The sequence below is a fragment of the Sebastes umbrosus genome, chromosome 19, assembly GCF_015220745.1.
Source record: "Sebastes umbrosus isolate fSebUmb1 chromosome 19, fSebUmb1.pri, whole genome shotgun sequence".
NCBI classification, from domain to species: domain Eukaryota; kingdom Metazoa; phylum Chordata; class Actinopteri; order Perciformes; family Sebastidae; genus Sebastes; species Sebastes umbrosus.
In genome coordinates, this window is record NC_051287.1 from 17,981,525 (window position 1) to 17,995,225 (window position 13,701).

The following is a 13,701-nucleotide window of genomic DNA, read 5'->3' on the forward strand; positions in this document are numbered from 1 at the left end:
TCCTGAGATGTCACCTGAAATCTGATAGAAAGACATCTGACCGCGAAGAAAGATTCTCCAGCCTCTTAAGAAAGAGAGGGAACTGGTGTCACAGTGAGCCACTGAACAAGCTGTCCAAACAGACCTCAACCTTTTCCGCTGCAGAGCTCACCTGTACTCCTACATAGTGTGAGCTGGCCACAGTCTATACTGCCACAGCAGAACCTGTGATCAGATTGGACTGTAACTCACCGTCTCTGCAGTCTGCACTGCCCACACATAATAACAAAAAAATAATAATCAAAAACCATCCTCATTGTCAGCAAAGAAATCCACAGCTGTTGAAGTTGTTGCCCTGCTGGCTGAGTTACATAACCTGAAAAACAAAACAAGCATCATTATTTGTCAAATGTGAAAATGTGAAAAAGAGTGACATTATTTGCAACTTAGCAAATAATAATTCAATTTACATCTTAAACATCATGATTTACTCAAGCAACAATGCTGCATACAGGATAATATAACTGAATGCAGGCTTTAAAGCGACACTTTTTTTATTATTATTGTAAAGTTAATCGCATTTAATGCAACCAACTAGGAATTTGAGATGCACTGTGAGTCTGCCTTGTGATAACTGTCATCCTGCTATTTGAGACACTGTGTTCAGCGCTGCGTGAAATGTGAATGGGATGTTAAGTGTCTACTCATCTTGAAATGATGGAATGCCACTTTGCTCTCAAAATTGATTAATTATGTCATTATACACAATGGTTTCATTTTGAAAGGTTGCTGCAGTGACAACAGAAGTGACCATGACCTTGCCTCTATTTAGGTTGAAGTCTGTAGGCCTATGGTTAACCACAGTACTTGCTATAACTTCAGTATACATTTTGCAGTTAATTCTTTATTCACATCATAGTGTATAAAATATGATATTGTTTTAGATTTAAACATTTTTATCGTGTGCTTCCGAAAATATATCAATGCCTTAAGAGATGAAACAGGCATTTTTGTGACTAACATTTTTGATTGTATTTGTATATTTTATTGCAATTTTTTTTTTTCCAATACCATTTTCATATATGCAGCTTAACAAGTTTAGAATCAAAGTTTAGAATTAATGACAAAGTAATCAAAAAAGAAAAAGAAAAAAGAAAAGCTTTGAGAAAAACAGAGAGAAAATAATAATAACAATAATAATAAACTAAAAAGTTTGGGAAAAAATAACACTAATGTTCTCCATTTTTAAATGTCTTCAGTATCTTTCATTTTCAAATTCAGCATGTTTCTTGTTAATTAAGCATAACAACTGATAGTACTGCATAGTTGCATATGAATAATTATTTTATTTTATTTTTTTAATCAGGCTATCTCAACTGTCCCCAATTGTCACTATATAGCTGCACAGATTTAGTCTTTCCTCCTCATTGAACAGGAGTCTGATTGTGGCAGCACACATTAATCACAGCGTCTTAAAATAACTTATCTCTCTGATAGACAGCAGATACTGTAAGCTGCAAAAGACAGAAACCATCTCACACATGAGCTATATCATTGTCTTTAGGGATTTTAAGAATTATTTGTGTTACCTATGAGGTCAGCATTATAGCCAAGTGAAAAACCTCTACACTACTAAGATAAAATATTTCTGACTGCTTTCAATGTACAGTATATCTATAGTCTTTTTTTTCTTGAAACCATGGTAATGTCCAGGTGCAAAAAGGTTAGACGTGTCACTGCCCAATTTGACCCTATGGTATCATTTCAAAGACAATTTTAAGATGACTTTAACACTATGATGCTATCACACTATGATGAAAGTCCACAGAGCAATTGATATGGTCGACTGTGTTATGTCACTGACACTGCTGTGCTTTCAGTCTGACGGAGAATGGGATTCTTCCCAGGCAACTCCAATAACACTGACAAATATGAGATAATAAAACTCTACAGTATTATCAGGGTTGGTGCTGGAAGCATTTCTTTCAAGTACACTTTTCACTGGATAGATTCTTTAGCTATGACCTGATCACAAATGTAGTCTATTTATATCAGCTCACACACTTGGTTACTCTATCAAAAAGTAAGCACAAGCCAAGTATACCTTCCTGTAGGCCTATAAGGTAAGAATACTTAATTATACTTTTCTTAAGTATATCTCGATCAAAAGATTAAGTACAAGTCGGCCTATAAGCCAAGTATACTTAGCCTTTTTTGTATACTTGTCAGTATGAGCCAAGTATACTTTTCTGTATAGTTGTCAGTATGAGCCAAATGTACTTAGACTTTCTTTATACTTGTCAGTATGAGCCAAGTGCACTTAGACTTTTCTGTATACTTGTCAGTATAAGTCAAGTAGACTTTTCTGTATACAGTATTGTCAGTATAAGCCAAGTGCACTTAGACTTTTCTGTATACTTGTCAGTATAAGCCAAGTATAGGTAGACTTTTCTGTATGGCCTACTTGTCAGTATAAGCCAAATGTACTTAGACTTTTCTCTACAGTTGTCAGTATGAGCCAAGTATACTTATATATACTTTTGCTAATATATAGCTCTGATGAGTACATAAAAAGTAAACTGAAAGTACACTCTTAATTTAAGTTCAAAAGAAGTATACTAATAGCACACTTGAATAAACTTATTTTTGGTAAGGGTATATACAAATTCATTGATAAGAGCAGAGCAGTACTACTTTGATGATGAGGGAAACATAATTTTAGAGTCTGTTACATTGTTAATTTCCACAAAAATCAAGTGTTGTATTGTTTGTTGAATTCTGTATGGATGCTCATGATGTTCAACCCAGAGCTGAAAATGCAAAATAAATATCAAAGTTTAAAAAAATAAAAAAAAACATAAATGTAATGTGGACTGCCACCCAACTCAGGCACCGTAGTCGTGGAGAGAGAGAGAGAGCAACATTTCCTGCTACAATGTAGCACATATGAAGAAATTACAATATATTGTTATTAATTGTTTTCTTTTATTTGTTTGTTTGATTTATTGACACAACAAACATTAATTACTTTTTTATTGTTTTCTTCCATTTACATGCATGTTCTTTTTAAATATGTATATATTGTAATTTGCTTAATAAATTGTATATATGTATATATATGTTTTTGTTTTTATTTTGTTCTTTTTTTTCATTTTTATTTATTATGGAAATGACGCTTTGGCAATATTGTTCACCATGCCAATGAAGCATATTGAATTGAATTGCATTGAGAGCAGGGGCATGGAGTATGGAGCAGAAGAGAGAGAGAGTAGGATTTCCGGTTCCTCCAACCAATGCCCGGCCAGTTGAGGATTTTTTTTTCTTTTCTTTTTTTTTTCTTTTCTTCCTTTTCCTCATAACAAAATAAAATAAAGTGAAATATGGATAAAACAAAAAGGAGAGAAAAATAAATTAAAGAAAGAAACAAAGTAAATAAAGAAAAAAATGAATAAATAATAAAGAAAGAAAGAAAGAAAACTTTAAAAAAGCCAACATAACTGGGCAAGATCAATATCATGTGACTGTGTGTGCGCGCTTGAGAGGGGTGGGGGTGGTGTCTGGATGTCAGTCAGGGTGCAAATCAAATTAAGGCAAGATTAAAAAGAATAAGATAAAATAAATATAAATAGGTAGATGGATAGAAGTAAAAGGATGATGGCTAAAAGGATGGTGTTTAATAGGGTGATGGATAAAAAGATGATGTTTTAGAAGAGAATGATGGCTAAAAGGATGGTTTTTAATAGGGTGATGGATAAAAAGATGATGTTTTAAAAGAGAGTGATGGATAAAAAAGGATGATGTGGTTGTATGTGGTGTGTGGACTGTAACTGGAGTTGAATGTAGTCATGGGTTAATATTGGTGGTGGTGGTTTGATAGACTGGGGCATGGAGCATGGAGAGCATGGAGCACTGGGAGAAAGAGAGAGAGAGAGAGAGAGAGAGAGAGAGTAGGACTTCCGGTTTCTCCAGCCAATGAGCTGATTCCACATGCGGGACACACTGAACGCCGCATTCGAAGCTAATAACGCGAGAGCTGCAGCGGACACACGCGAGATTGGAGCCGATGAGAAGGACGCTGCTGCTGGTGATTCCTCCGCAACACAGACAGCAGAAGAGCAGAAGAGCAGAAGAGCGGGTGTCAAAGCCACATGTTTTAAGTAATCTATTTGGACAGAGTTGTGCTGGAATTAAGAGAAGAGGAAGATACTAAAAAAACATACCAATTTGGGACTGCGGTGTTGATATGAATTACTCGTTCAACGTCTCACGGAAAACCTAGCGGTGTTACAGCCGGCGTGCTTTAGCCTGTTAGCTTCTCCGTTAGCACACAGGAGCCGCTATTTCGTCCACTCTTCAGCAAGGCAACCTGCATGCCGCGCTGCTGCCCGGTGTTATACCGCTTATTATTCAGTAACAAGTCAACACCGTGGAGGTCCTACTGTAATATTCAAGTAGTTTAAAGTCAAAGGAGGAAAGAGGAACCGTGACGGGGGGGTTTTGAGAGGCTGGTGACCGAACTGTGTGTCCTCAAGTGGCCGTTTGAACAACCGTCATCATGGACAACGCACCACACACAAAGACGGTGGAAGAAGTTTACAGCTTTTTTAACGTCAACGAAAGCACTGGTTTGAGTTTAGAGCAAGTGAAGAAACAACGGGAACGATTTGGACCAAACGGTAAGGAAACCGGTTTGTTATAAAAAGACAAGTATAACGTTATATTAGCTATATAACACTGTAACCGGTAGGTGTCATGTATGTGGCTGTTCACGGGCGACATGCCGGACTTTAGAGAGGTTGTGACGTCACGAGCTGTATGTTGAAATACTGGCAATCATCTTTTTTTTTTTTTTTTTTTCTGTGACTCACTTAGTAAACAGCAACGTCATCCTCTATTATACTATGCAACTGTGTCATTTTGTTTAACTACTGGACTACAACAGTATGCTAATGTTGTATATCAAGTATTGTTTATTTGTTTTGCACAATTTAAGACTATACAACATAACAGAGCAGAGTTTTCTGGGATATATTACATTTAACTGTTATTTTAATATCTTAAAGAGTATTTTGCATAAGCAGCCTAGACCTTATTATTCTGGAAAATCCTTTTTCCTTATTTTACTGCATGATTTTGAGGTTTGTTTTATTGCACATTCGGGCAATTTACCACACATACAGATTTTAACATTGTTTATTTTTTATTTGTTTTGCACAATTTAAGACTATACAACATAACAAAAAAAAAAAAAAGACTAATATACAGTGCAGGAAGAGGCAAAAAAAAACACTGGGGTTATCTGAAGCCTCCACCTCTAGAGACAAGATTAATATAAATAAATAATATGACTACATAATAGTTATAAAAAACAATTAGGACAAGATATATATATATATATATATATATATATATATATATATATATATATATAAAATAACAACAACAATAACAATACAGTAAATATATTAAAAAAAAGATAGTGTGTGTGTTGCGTGGAAGTGTATGGTTAGTGTTTGTGATGAGGATATTGATTTGAATATCTATAATGACTTCTGTAACCAAACAACATTGTGAGTGGGAAAAAAATTTAAAAAACATAAAAACAGATACATGGATAAATTGGGGGAAAAGCAATTACAAGACAGCAATTAAATGACCCTTTAAGCGACTTTTGAAACATTTGACTGATGAACAGTTTATTGATAGAGGTGAAAAGCTACTCCATAATTGGTTCCCCTAAATCTTATCGAAAATTGACCTCTACTAGTGAGGAATTTAGGAGGATGAAGATCTTACCATATAGATATTGCCATTTAAATAACTTCTTGTCCATCTCTCTCTTTTGCCTGCGGTCTGACTGGGATGATCTGCAGAATTGCCAGCTGAGGAGGGTGAGTGGACCAATTGTATATAAATGCAAGGAATCCCCTGTATATGTTTCTATGTATGTACCTGTATCTGTCATTCGTATTTTTCCAATAAAAGGGAAACATTCATGTTTTTGTTTTCTAGGTAAATCCCTTTGGGAACTAGTGGTTGAACAGTTTGAAGATTTGCTCGTGAGGATCCTTTTACTTGCTGCCTGCATATCCTTTGTAAGTATAACACGCGTTTTGTTAGCTGTACAGGTGGTTTGTGCAGTGTTCATTCAAACAATGTGGACCAGATGGCTCGTAATCAATAGCTACCTATTTCACTTGCAGCCAGGAGCTATGTCTTATCATATTGTAGAAGTAAAAGACTGCTAGCAGGCTGTGTCACTCTTTTGTAAAGGGGTGCGCTCAACACACAACTCCAGATAGAGTTGACTATTTTGGTGCTAAAGTAGTGAGAGGGTAATTCACGCTGATATCTTAACTACCAGAGCCTGCTTCATTTCCTCCAAGACAGAATATTCAGTGTTTGGGGGGAAATAAAATACTAAAACATGGCATTCTGCCAGTTGAACATTGTCTGTGTTCATCTTTCTCTTCACCCTTTTAGCGACGAGTTCAGTGGGTTTTCATCCTACAAAGTGTATATAGAGCTTTTCTGATTGATTCAGTACAGATCAGTTTAGCAAGAATGCTGTTCAGAGTGGAGAAGAAACAAGCCCAGAATCTGTCTGGTGACACAACACAGAGACCGTTTTTTTTTTTTTTTGCAATTCTGTCTTCAGGTATTATGAGTCAGCTATGCTTTTGCTCCTGAAGAAAATCAAGTCATTGCAGCCTCTTGTTTCATAGAGATTATGTTAAAACGTCAATAGTCAAGAAGTCCGTAGTTAACAAGAAAGGCTGACATGTTAATCTGGGAACAGACCGCTATGTCACTCGATTATGTGGCACGTTGTTGGAATGAGCAGCATGCCTTGTGTTTGGCTGTTAAAGAGTGAAAGTGACAGACACCTGAATGTCCATATGTCTCTCTGATGAATGAATTTCCTGGTGTTAACATGTCACCACACTCTAGCGATGATTGAAACTCTATCACAAGTCTCAAACATTACTTTGATGTCCAGGTTTCATGTTGTTCTCGTGAATCATTCCATAAATGAACAGACATAACTTGTGATGCTTGTGTTGTTGTCACCAGTGGAGTGGCAATCCCCAGTGTACTTTATGGGTAGCGGCACAGTGTTAGGTTACGTATCATGTGGCCCTGGTCCTGCTAGGATTGGCTGTTGGCCTCGTGGCTGAGAATATCATCTGTCACCAAGGCATGGCGATGACGGTCAGCTATGGTTACAACGCTTATAAATCACCAGCTGTAGTTCTCAGCTCGCTCCCAATCACATAAACACATGCAGACACATTTACTTTTATTTCAGCATGACATTTAGACTACAAAGTTATATACAAACATTTGTTGGACTTAACATTCAGTTGTTCTGGAACTGAAATGTGAACCGTTTTTTTTTTTATGATAGATGCTTAGAATTTAATTTGACGTTTGATTGGCCATGCTTAAATAGGTTGGATTTGAAAATAGGTGCACCATTGGCATTTCGATTGACACACTTCACTGCTGGCACAGATTTTAAAAGAGGAGAAAGTGGTTACTACACTCTCAGTTTCTCTCCCATGGCTTTCTAACACACTTGGCCCAGTTACTGCAATACTGGCAGAAGCTGGCTTTGAATTTATAATGAATTATTTAATGATTGTTAGATACTTAAAATCATTGTGCCAAATATGTAAACGTCAAAGTGGGGTTCTGGCACAACTTCAACTACTAGGAAGGTGCTTGGAAAAGACACCGGGAGGAAATCCCAAAACGAACGTCATAATTAACATTGTCCAGCACGTTAGTAGCAAGGCTGCATGAAAAAAAAAAAAAAATATATATATATATATATATATATATATATATATACACACACACACACACACACACACACACACACACACATATACACATACATACACACACACACACACTGGATTCAGAGACACACTAGTATGGTTATCCAGCTCGCCAGAGTATTTATTTCTGGTTGTTCTTTGGGGGTGCAGCTAATGTTATCCCATCAGGACTTCAATCCTCTCTGTGTCTCACACTTCAGTATTAATTATTTGTCGTATATTAAATTACTGTTCATTTCTTTTTCCCTGTTTCGTGTGCAGGTGCTGGCCTGGTTTGAAGAGGGAGAAGAAACCGTTACAGCCTTTGTGGAGCCTTTTGTTATCCTGCTTATTCTCATAGCAAATGCCATTGTAGGAGTCTGGCAGGTAAACACATCACATTTACATATCTACCCAAGTATGGGTTTTTTAAATCTTGTCTCCTTGAGCCAAATGTTTATTGTTATGAAATGAATACGTTTGGTTGCATTGATAGTGGTGACATCTAACAGTGGATAGTTAGTTGAGCTTTGCTTAGGAAGTAACTTTGCTCAGGAGAGGGTGATGGCAGATGGAGTGTCACTTCAATACGGAAAAGATACCTGACTCTGCCCTGCAGGTTATTCTTCATAAGAAGCTTAGTATGTTGTAATAATAGCTCAATAGCTGAAGCAAAAGAGTTTTTTCCACTTTGATAGTTGTCACCAAATGTGTGTTGGGGATGTTCAAGCTGAATAGGAGTCTTACTGAAGAGGGAAAATAATGCTGTAGAGAGAAATTTGCAATGGAAAAGCATATAATACAATTTTTATCATGACAGAAATTCAAAACACAACATTTCCCATTCAGGCCAAGGATACAGCACACATCCTATTAGACCCTCAGTGTAAAAAAACACTAATCTCATACACTTGTTCTTGTCTCAGTCACACCAGAAACCTGGCCTGCTCCACTTCCTCCTCCCTTGGTATATTCTGGTCCTCATTAATTAACCTACCCTTTCAGGGAAATCCTAGCTCTTGACCTTTTGACTCAGCTCGGCAACATTTAGTCATAAAGGGTGAAACAATGCAACAAATGCAATTGTTTTTAATGGCGCTTGTAAAGGGGGTATTTTTATGCCTCTATGTTTATATGTGCCTGCAGAGTCTTGGCTCTCGCCCAGGATTTACGGTGTCGGTTCCTTTGAGAAGCACTATTGATCTGTCAACGTATACCTTAATTATAAAGCAGGAAACAAATGCAGCAGCAGTCATGGATTGAGGCGCTCTTCTGGGCATACAGAAAACTAATTATCCTTTTTTTTTTTATAACTGCCACTGTTTCAATCAAATTTAGAATTGCCCAGCATATTACTCTGGAGTCAGTTATGATAGATTATGTACACTGACTCCTTTCACATGCTTGTGGTTAATAGTGTTTGGTAAATGCACCCCAAAAACAGTTCCGATTTTAATTGACATGATTGACAATACTACATTAAGAAACACATCCGTCAAGCTAATTAATCAAATTATTGAATTACATCTCTTAAGTAGCCATATATCGTATACCTTACCTTTTTTACCTAGTATTAATAAATAATAAATAAATAATACCTACGTTTAGATGTTTTATTTGTTTGATAGTGAAGGTAAGAATACCTGATAAAACAATAATTGAAATCTACATCCCTTAGATTTTTCACTAGATTCTTGCTTGTTTCACACACACACACATTAGCTCACCTACTTTAAGAAAGACCTTGCATGTCCTATACAGATTTATAGATATCTCGGGAACAAGTAGGGGAACCTCTGAATCATCATCTGTGGATAATATCTACAAATGAGATAACTGCTCCCCTGAGGTCGGTGTGGAATATCAGTGGCTGTAGGTCTTGAGTAAGACCATTTTTCTTACACTTGTCATAGATCAAAAGTGTGTTTCCTGGGAAAAATGTCTAATAAACTCAGTTGAAGAACAGACGCTATGACATACCACACTAGGTCAAAGAAGACAGTTGGCAGGTTGGGTGGGTCCCTGCTGGATTGTCATGTAAATGAAATGCTCGTTGAAGGTCCTGCTGAGGCTTGTGTGCAAATGGGGAGTTGTTAACAGTAAGTGGCTGGTTGTTTGACTTTGTTTATGCAAACAAGGCCTCTGTATGATGTAGAGGTGGAGGAGGCCGAGTCGGCTGTTTAGGATAGTTTTCCTGTGAATTCAAATCAGTTGATGTTTTGTATGCAACCTTGTAAGACCTCACCTTTACTGGCAGACATTTTAATGATCCTGTGTCCCCGTTGCTATTCCTTACAAAAGATCTTAATGTCCTTGGGTTGTGTGTGCCCTGTCTTGCCATGTCTCGTTGAGTGCTGCCTGGGAGCTGCCACTAAAAGTGTCCAGTCTGAGAGCAATCTGTCAGACACGATAAAGTCAGCACTATTAGAAAAGTGCAAGTAAAGAATGATTAGGAAGGAACTGAGCAGGCAATAAGAAAACATTTGGGGGAACTGAATGTTACACTTTCAAATATATTTTTGGAATAGAAAATCCCCATTGTTAAGGTAACCCTAAGGTGTGTCGCTCACATCTGAAAAGAAAACCATGTGACTGAGGCAAAAGCTTTCTTTACAAACGTGTCCCATTGTTGACATAATTCTGCTCCGCTGTCTTTCCTAGACCACCCATCATGTGCACTTACTTTATTTTATTTGCTGCTTTGCTTATGTGAAGATTAGATAGACCCTAATTAGTCAATTTTTAATAATGGTGCTCTAACGGCATACCTGAGACGTCGCTTTGTATCTATCTTCATCCAGTTCCCGTGAAATGCTCTGTGTTGGTGAGAAATCTACTTGTTTTAAAAAAAATGTTCCTCCTATTTCCACTGTTCAGGAGCGAAATGCAGAAAATGCCATTGAAGCGCTTAAGGAGTATGAGCCAGAGATGGGGAAGGTGTACCGCCAGGACAGGAAAAGTGTCCAGAGAATCAAGGCTAGGGACATATGCCCTGGGGACATCGTGGAGGTGGCAGGTAAGGTTAAATTGTATTATGCTTTGTTTAAGCAAGTGTGTGTGTGCGCTAAAAGTGACGCCATTGCGCCGAGCTCCGCACGGTCGCGCACCTCCAAATTCATTAGACTAAGCGCCCCCTGCATGTACAGGGCTTTGTTGTTATTGAAATAGGATCCATTTGTTTCATCTGATAAGACACTGTTGTGCAGCGTATCTGGGTGGTGTTTTTATATCTAAAAAATAAAGAGGTGATGAATCGGTGGCTGTTATTCAACCCACAGATGCTTTTGGTGTATGTAAGAGATGCAGAAATAACATTGGTCATCAGCTCTGTAAACATTATGAACTGTGTTATGACGTACGCTTTACACAGTTTTAAACGCACACACACACATCTGATCCCTCATCCTGTTTAACCCCCTTGACAATTTCCGAATAATGGCAGTACCAAGTAAATAAAGCGGTTACGCAATACAAGAGCAGAGGCCCAATCTGTTCTCCAACATCTCCTTTTCTTGGCTAACCTCAACTTGAACAGGGCCACATATGTTTATGCCTTTTGCGTCACTGCTCCTCCTCCCTGTGTTTTCTTACTGATCAGTCTTTGTCAGTGGGCCTCTTTCAGTCTGTTATCTTTCCTTTTTGTCTATCTTTGGTCCTCTTTTCTTTTATTCGGTTTCTGTTAATTATGTAGCTTCCCATAAAAATACTTCTTTTCTTTGTTCCAAAGCAAAAGGTTAGTGGAGTAGAGTTACAAAAAAGATTTCTTTACTGTCTGTTTTATAATCTTGTCAGAAGCTAAAAGAAAGGGTTTTGAATTGACTCCCTCCAATGCCTTTCAGAGTCAACGCCGCATTACACTCTGTGGCATAAATGTACTTAATAAGTATTTCAGTCTAACTTGAGTGAGCTGAAATAAAATTATCTTGTTAATTCTCATACTGACTGTGATAGTGTTTACATCATTGGAGCTAGCGCTCAGCTTTAGTTAAACCTGCAATAGCCAGATTGTTTTTGGCATCATTGGAAAAAACATTCCACAATAACCATTCAGCATATTGTATTTCAAGTGCCCTGAGGGATAATTAGACTTCTGCCCTCCTCATGGCTCTGTTTTCAGGCTTTAAAAAATCTAGCCAGTGACAGGAGACTTTGGCCAATCACAGGAATTTTTTAGAGAGAGAGTGTGTTCCTATTGGCTGTTCATTCAACGGAGGCAGCTGTCAATCACTCGCAAACTCCGATCAAACAGTCAAACTAGGCAGCGCTGATCAAATATGAATCAATATTCTGTTACTGTAATGCCTATTTCTCATCTCAAATGTTTTCATAAACATCTTATAGTGTACTGTTTAGCTGTAAAATAAGAAAGTTTGCTCCGGCAGGTAGGCGGTGCTTGGTATTTCCTCAGCTGATCTCAACATGGCTGCCAGGTCACAAACTTTCTAATTTTACAGCTAAACAGTACACTATAAGATGTTTCTGAAAACATTTGAGAAAAGAAATAGGCAAAGCATTTATCGAAGCACGGTATAACATTGCAGCATCATTGATGTACTGAGTTGTACTTCATAATGCCTTAGAATCAACCGCACTCTCAGCTTAAAAAAAAACAAATGTAAAGCACTAAATAATTAACTTATGCATGGAGGAAATAGGGAATATTTATAGTTTTTGTCAAAAAGACTCACAAAGTACCAGTTTTTGGCAGCCTTGCTTCATTATATTGTTTTTTCTTTTTTGCATTCAACATATTTTGGTTTCTTTTCTTACTCCAATATCATAACTACAGTAAGACGAATTGGAATCTGAATCAATTAAGAACAGTACCCAACCCTACTGTCATGTACTGACACCAGCTTCAGATAATGCTCAGTTTTTTTAATGCTGCAACTTTACAATCTCTGATTATGTGGCCTCTATAGCTTCTTCATCTTGTTCCTATTTGAAAGGAGAAGATCTCAGCTTGGACTGCTGTACTTGACATTGTCGTCTGTTATAATCCAAGTAGAACCAATGTTTGTGTTGCTGCAACTATTATCCCATATTCACAGAGTCATCTGGATCATTCAACTTACCGACTTTATGGTCATAGTGGGACAGTAGCTGTCAGTCTGCGTGCTTTATATACACAGTTAGGGCCATGTGATTTTCTGTCTGCGGCAGCAAGCTGTTCACATAAATATGGTCCTAAATCCAATACATGAGCCTCTGAGGTGACATAAGTAATGAGGATGGAGGTGATGAAAATGTTTTAGTTGCAAAGTATCTGCGGAAATCTACCATAGTTTACGGAACCAAAGAGCTCTTAGTGCACGTGTTTGAGTTTGCAGCGGCAGGGAAACCAACTAGTCGACCAGGAAGTTGCAGCGTGATGGTTGATGATTTATGAGTGTAATGCCAGGCTGCAAAGTGTCTTGTCAGACCAGGCATATGGTTTATGTCCTTTGAGTACTATTAGATCTAGAGCTGTGATGATTTTGCCATCACAAGCTCAGATGCTCAGTCAGAGCAATTGTTGTTAAGTGGTTAGTTGAACTCTGTGTGCGGAGTGTGTGAAATACTACGGCTATGTGTCTTGCTCTGTGTTGATCACGTTTTTTTTTCAGTCCTTTTTTGGATGCACAGTAAGGGTTATGCCCACTCCTCCTCTCCCAGTCACACATATACTCCCTTCCCCTCCCGAAGAGTGATTGAGATCTTAAGAACTGCTGTCTCAACTATCCAGCGGACATCCACTTTCTTGTCTTACAAGCTAGCAAAGATGTTCCTCTAAACCTGTTTTTCATACAGTGCTTGCTTAACTGTCACAGTTCAGTGTTTTGCTGTGTTGCGCAAACAGTTTGTTTTGCTGCAGTGCTATGAATTGGGCATCATTGACCACAGTTTGCTTTTGTCCGTC

General features: G+C 37.7%; 1 protein-coding gene across 1 annotated transcript in view; it reads left to right on the plus strand.

The window, feature by feature from the left end:
- The first annotated feature begins 4,013 nt into the window (after positions 1-4,013).
- The window catches only part of atp2a2b (ATPase sarcoplasmic/endoplasmic reticulum Ca2+ transporting 2b), a 32,709-nt gene continuing 23,021 nt past the window's right edge, over positions 4,014-13,701 (plus strand). The window contains exons 1-5 of the mRNA XM_037753831.1: positions 4,014-4,655; positions 5,853-5,870; positions 5,992-6,074; positions 8,085-8,189; positions 10,680-10,818. Coding sequence (XP_037609759.1) covers positions 4,535-4,655; positions 5,853-5,870; positions 5,992-6,074; positions 8,085-8,189; positions 10,680-10,818 — 466 coding nt within the window. The 5' untranslated portion in view covers positions 4,014-4,534. The remainder of the gene's footprint in view (positions 4,656-5,852; positions 5,871-5,991; positions 6,075-8,084; positions 8,190-10,679; positions 10,819-13,701) is intronic.